Consider the following 6,702-nt stretch of genomic DNA (forward strand, 5'->3'; position numbering starts at 1 on the left):
TAAACCGAGTGCGGCAGAGGAGTGCGAACATTGGTTATTGGTGCACGAGTTTTTAATAGGCAGCAGCAGCAGGAGGGAAGTGTTGGAAGGAGGAAGAAAAGGAATGATGAGGAGAGAAGAAGCAAGAGTAATCAGTGGGAGGGATGGGAGAGAGCATGCTTGGTCTGGCGATGGGGGAGTTGGTGGTCTGGGAGAATGGAGAGCGTGTGTTGAATAATTTTACAATTTGTTTCCTCCGCATGTAGCAAAAGGAGAGGAGAGGAAGCTACAGCAGAGGTGCTTTTAATATAATGCATCGAGCTGTTCACCACCACCATGGAAGGAAAGAAGGAAGGAACTCCAACCATGTTCTTCATTTTTTCTTTCTCTTGATAATATATCTTTTAGTTCGTACCAAGAACTATGAATGCTTCATTTCTCGCTCTTGCTGTCGCACATAATGATTTGTCAACTGGACATGTGAGATGCTGAGATGACATGATGTGGTTTGTGGAATGGCGGATAAGGCAGCCACCACCACCACCTTCATGAACAATGTGTGTTTTTCAATGTGGCATGTTCGCAAGACAAGTACAAATGGAGAAGCCAACAATCATAATTCATGGTCCAGAGCGGCCACTGGTCCACTGAAAACGAGCTTTGAAGAACAGAACAATCGGTCCGATTTCAGTAAAGATGAACGAACAATTACATGACTTAATCTCCTGTCAAAGTCTAATTTTTTTTTTACTGTCGCTCTGTTCTCTCCCTGCCATGATCCATGTCTTCTAGCTACCCTCGAGCGCTTTCTGCAACTTTCTTGGGGAAGCATGATTAGCAACTCTTTGTCCTTGTCCAGCCTAATGGAGTCCTACTAGACTTCACTACTCCCTTCTCTCTACTCGATCCTCATGGTAGCTTTTGGAGGTGACGAGCAGGGCAAACATCCCAGATAGACTCGCCATGGAGGAGGGCAATGGGAATCAGTGCATGAGGCTGCCAGGGGACACGTGGGCCTCCCTTGTTCAATCCCTCCCTCGCAATAATTTCACTCTGTCTCTTGTGTTTTGTGTGTCTCTGTGTGGGTCAGAGAGACAGTGTGTGCGTTGTGTGTGCGCGCGCGCAGAGTTCTTGCCTTTTATAGCAGGCCTGGAGAGAGTGCGAGATAAAGGCGCTCGTTTGTGGGTGTTAGTGCTCGGCCAATAAGCAAGCACAAGGGAGAGAGGCATGCAGGGGAGCCTGGAGAGCTACAGCCTGTGCCAAGTCGCAAGCGCAAGAAGAGAAGCCATGGAAGGAGAGAAAGCTGTGCGGCCTTCCAAATTTAGAAGAATTTGCGTCTTCTGCGGAAGCAGCCAGGGCAAGAAGAGAAGCTACCAGGATGCCGCCGTGGAGCTCGGCCAGGAACTGGTATGCACACATCTCCATTAACCTTCCCATTCCACTTGTTTCAGGGATTTTTTAAAACTGCTCGGCTACTCTGTTAATTTCAGGTGTCGAGGAACATTGATTTGGTTTATGGCGGTGGAAGTGTAGGCTTGATGGGCTTGGTTTCCCAAGCTGTTCATGATGGGGGAAGGCATGTCATGGGGTGAGAAAGCTTTCCTGTTCGTGGTTAACTCTAAATCTATTCCTCATTCAAGCAATTCATTTTGCTATTGCAGGGTCATTCCCAAGACTCTCATGCCTCGGGAGGTATGTTTCTGATACAAACAACACAGACACAAACTTCTTGTCTGATTTTTCAATGCGTTCTGCAGATAACTGGCGAGACTGTAGGAGAAGTGAAGGCAGTGGCAGGCATGCATCAAAGGAAGGCAGAAATGGCTAGACATTCTGATGCCTTTATTGCATTGCCAGGTTATTGTACAACCTTGCGTGCTGTATTCCATTCCTTTGTCGTTACCATTTTGTCTCTTGAATCATTGCAGAGCTCTTTAATGTGATTGTTTGAGTCTTGATGCAGGGGGGTATGGCACACTGGAAGAGCTGCTTGAAGTTATAGCATGGGCTCAACTTGGAATTCATGACAAACCAGTAAAAACTCTTGCACTGGAGATTGATTGATTTCTTTCTTTCTTTCGTTCTTTCCTTTTGTTTTATGTATCTGTTTTATCATCACATTTTTTGTAGGTTGGATTGCTGAATGTCGATGGATATTACAACTCCTTGCTGTGTTTCATAGACAAAGCGGTGGAAGAAGGTTTCATCAGCCCAAACGCCCGCCATATCATTGTCTCTGCTCCGACAGCAAAAGAATTGATGAAAAAACTGGAGGTAAACATGATTTATTAAAGATCTTTAAGCAGAAGAAGAAAAAAAGCTTCAATTCTCATACTTTTGTTGCGTCGATCGATCAGGAGTACTTCCCTCGACACGAGAGAGTTGCTTCTAAGATGAACTGGGAGATGGAGCAGCTCGGCTACTCGGAGTTCGAGATGTCGAGATAGACCGGGAGGAGCAGCCATGGTGGATGATCAGGTAGGGTATCAGGCAAGGAAATGCAGCAGCAACATTTTGGAAACACAAGGAGATGAGAGATCAAACTGATTGCTTTTGGGATTCTTTCTTTTTGTAAAGTTTGTATGACAAAAGGCCTGAGTATATAAAGCTTTACTTTCTTCTTCTTCCATGGATGTCTGAAGGAGATGCTTATGGAACTAACTTTTGAAGAACTGTATTTCCCCGTGCCTAGATTTTGGTGTGAATTGTTCGGTGTCATCTGTTTTTTTTTTTTTTTGCTTAGATATTTTGCCCACACCTAGAGTCGTGCCATTGATACGAGTATATTAGAGTGAAAGTGACTGAAACATTATCCGATTGCGACGCATTGAGTATATATTATAGAAAATGTTGTTTCTCTCCATTATAAATGCTCAAGGCATCTATTGTAGAACGTGTATAATTACCAAAAAAGCTTAGAGTTTTAGTGGGATTTATAAATGTCGTTGATCCTGTTTGAAATTAAAGAAGATGGTATATTAGATAGGTGATTTTGATGTTGATTGTGAGAAGATTTTTAGCAGGAAGCAGAAGGCATTGAGTGATCTTGTGTGTCAAAAAAGGAAAATAGAGAGAAGAAAACGTCAGTAACCGAACCAAGGAGGGGTCCACGACATAGGCACTAAGACATTCAAGTCAAACAGATGATCGAGAGAAAAAAAATATAATAAACAATAGAAAAGAACAGTGAGCTCTGAGTGCGTAATGTTTCTTACCTGCTCTTTTAGGAGGAGACCTCTTTTATAGTGTTAGTTTCTGTTGGTGAAAGTTGCACTAATAATCAGATTTTGATATATGATAAATATATTAAAGTTAGATATGTTATTTGTCTAACCTTTTACCAAGTGTGTAGGACTTAATAGGTCTAGAGGACCGAAACACAAAGTTGAAGTCTAGCTAGGTTAATAGCTGGCACGAAATCTAGATTAATTGAGATCTAGCAGAAAGAGGTCCATATTGGTTGAGATCTAGCAGAAGGAAGTCCAGATTGGTTGACATCTAGCAGGAGGAAGTCTAGTTGGATTGACAACTGGCTGAAATCCAGAGTGGTTGAAATTTGGCAAGAAGTCCTTGTGGGTCGAGGGACTTGACATCAAGGAGGTCTGCATATGGTAAGTGAGGTAAGTTACTAGAGGAGAGAGATCCAGTGAGGATGAGTCCCGGTAGAACTATAGGCGCGGTCCAGCTTAGAGCCATTTGAGAAGTTTAAGTTGAGACCATGACTAGATCCTGTTCTTGGGAAGACAGGATTTAAGTCATAATTTGATCATATTTTTAATGTGCTAACTTTATTTTGCAGGATAATTTTTATGCATGAACTAACTTTTTATTGTAGAAAAGAGAAAGAAAAAAGTGGTCCGGGCGTCCGAAGTGCTCCGTGCGCCCAGAGTTGCTCTAGGTGCTCAGGAAAGGGTCAACGAGGAGCAACCCCGGGCGAGTGCTTGGCCAAGCACCCGGGTGGTACGGGAGCCTGGAGTTCCTCCAGGCGCCCAGACAGGGGAAAGTTGATCTTTGCGATGTGGTGGAGCACAACAATTGGTTGGCCAACGTCAGTGGTCCAGGCGCCCGAAGGGGGTCCGGACGTCCGGAGGTGGATAAACTTCGAGGATGAAGTTTTGACAAGAGTTCGCCACACCAGCATAGTTCAGACGCCCGAGAGGGGCTCCAGGAGCCTAAACGGGGCTATAAAAGGAGGTTTCGACTAGCAGCTTAAAAATAACATTCTCTACAACTTTTGTACTCACAAGATACTCCAAAAAGGCCTCCAGGATACCAAAAAGCTACTTCGACAAACTACGCTTGCTCCTACTTTATATTGTCAGTATACTTTTATTTCTTGCAATCTGTATTTAATATGTGTATTCATCATTCGTAATTATAGTGATTTCCCAACGAAAGCACTCAACGAGTGCGAGCCTTAGAGCAGGAGTCGTCGAAGGCTCCGAACAAAGTAAAACACTTGTGTTAGAGTTTGTCTTTGACTTTGATTATTTCTGTTGCGTATTGTTGACTTTCGAAAAAACGACAAACGCTATTCACCCCCCCCCCCCTCTAGTATCTTTATGATCCAACAAGTGGTATCAGAGCGAGGTTCGCTCTGAGTTGGTACAACCACCAATCGAGGAAAGGGGGGTTATTTTATTTTCTTTCTTTTTAAATCCCGTTTGGTCTTAAGATTTTTGACCTAGTTCAAATTGGTGCAATCACCTATTTTGGACAAGTTTTCACATTGCAAAATAATCTAAATTGGAACAACTCCAATTGAGTTTCTTTTTGTACCTATCATCTACCACATAACTAATCCAAGACCTAGTATTGCGACTTCTTTGTTCATTTAATTTTTTGTGTGCAAGATTCTATCTTTAATGGTCTAAGGTGAAGGTTATAGCATTGCTTGGCCTCCACTCGTTAGCGAGGATGACTTCCCTACTAGAAGAGTGTTGGAGTGTATACTGAAAGCCTAAGCTTTTGTAAACATTTGTCTTGAATAAAGAATCACATTTGGTCAAATTATCTACATTTGTTTGTAGTTGTTCAATTAATTTATATTGTAGATAACATAGCATGTGGTGTCATATGCAGAAGATAATGTTATCAGTACTTTATAAATTATAAACAGTAGCTCACGACCAAAATGGAAAGGAACAAACCATTAGAAGGTCGTAGTGTAATTAGGTATCAGTTTATCTTGACTGTATAATTACACTAGTACACTTAGAGTGTATTGAGTAGGACTATTTGAGGTCGTTTCTTTTATACTGATTTTATAAAGAAACAAAAACCTCGGTTATTATGGAAGTGTGTGCTCTTAATCCTAATATAATAACAAGCACATATATTTGATATTTATTTCTTTAATTTATCAATGGGTGAGATTTAGTTCGATGAATCAATAAGCCCGATAAGTTGGGAAATGGTATCACTTATAGTGTGTGTTGTTAATTATAGAAGGAAACTGTGTCCTAGAGATACTAGGTTGATAATGTCCCCAAGAGGAGCTCATAAGAATTGTCATGTTAAACCCTACAGGTGGACTTAGTCCGACATGACGATAAGGTTGAGTGGTACTACTCTTGGACTAAGATATTAATTAAATGAGTTGTCAGTAACTCACTTAATTAGTGGACATTCGATATCTTAAACACAGGGAGACTAACACACTCATAATAAGAAGGAGCCCAAAAATGTAATTTGGGATTGGTGCGGTAGTTCAATAATAGTTCTCTAGTGGAATGAATTATTATTGATAAAATTAAGTTGTGTGTTCGGGGCGAACACGGGATGCTTAATTTTATCGGGAGACCAAAACCAATTCCTCCTCTCGGTCCCTATCGTAGCATCTTATTTATAGAGTTCTATACCCACCTATACCCACCTTCTATACCCACCTATACCCACCTTCTATACCCACCCAATAGGGGCCGGCCAAGCTAGCTTGGGAACAAGCTAGGGCCGGCCTAGGTATAAGATTGGGTGGCCGGCCCTAGCTTGAACCCAAGCTAGTAGGGCCGGCCAAAATAAATTAAAAAGAATTTTAATTTTATTTTTTATTATGTGGAAGAAATAATTTATTAAAGAGAATTTAAATTAAATTATCTCTCTTGTAAAATTTACAAAAGATTAAAGAAAGAGATTAGATCTCTTTCCTTATTTGTAGATTGGAGAGATATTTTATTTTCTCTTTAAAAATTATTCACATGTTGTAAAATTAAAATTATGGAAATTTCTTTTTATTAACCATGAAGAGATTTTTTGAAGAGAAATTTTATTTTTAAAATTTCCGGAAACAAATAAGGAAAGTTTTAATTGTTGATTGAAACTTGTCCAATTTGCTTCCTCTTGATGTGGCCGGCCATTAGAGATTAATTGGGGAAATATTATTTTATTTTTCTCAATTAAATCATGTCAAGGGAATTAAGGAAATTTTATTGTAATTAAATTTCCTAATTTGCCTAGGCCAAGGAATATAAAAGAAGGGGTGAGGGTGCCTTCACAAGACATAACCTCTATTATTTTCTCTTCCTCTTTGTTCCTTGGTGTGGCCGGCCATCATCATCATCCTTTCCCTCTCTTCCTCTTGTGGTGGCCGAACATCTCTATTCCTTTGGAGCTCTTGTGGTGGCCGGATACTACTTGGAGAAGAAGAAGAAGAAGGAGAGAAAGCTAGCATCTCTTGGAGCTTGGTTAGTATTTGATTTTCTTCCTTGGTGAAGCTTCCTCTTT

At 40.9% G+C, this 6,702-nt stretch overlaps 1 protein-coding gene across 1 annotated transcript; it reads left to right on the top strand.

Annotated features, from left to right (window-relative positions):
- The first annotated feature begins 829 nt into the window (after nucleotides 1-829).
- Nucleotides 830-2,684, top strand: LOC121979982 (cytokinin riboside 5'-monophosphate phosphoribohydrolase LOG3-like). Its single transcript, XM_042531953.1, has 7 exons — nucleotides 830-1,386; nucleotides 1,470-1,567; nucleotides 1,641-1,671; nucleotides 1,737-1,836; nucleotides 1,943-2,013; nucleotides 2,110-2,253; nucleotides 2,337-2,684. Exons 1-7 carry the CDS (start codon nucleotides 1,207-1,209, stop codon nucleotides 2,424-2,426), a joined length of 714 nt encoding a protein of 237 aa, XP_042387887.1. The 5' UTR covers nucleotides 830-1,206; the 3' UTR covers nucleotides 2,427-2,684.
- Nucleotides 2,685-6,702: the final 4,018 nt, after the last annotated feature.

This window comes from Zingiber officinale, chromosome 5A (assembly GCF_018446385.1).
Source record: "Zingiber officinale cultivar Zhangliang chromosome 5A, Zo_v1.1, whole genome shotgun sequence".
NCBI classification, from domain to species: domain Eukaryota; kingdom Viridiplantae; phylum Streptophyta; class Magnoliopsida; order Zingiberales; family Zingiberaceae; genus Zingiber; species Zingiber officinale.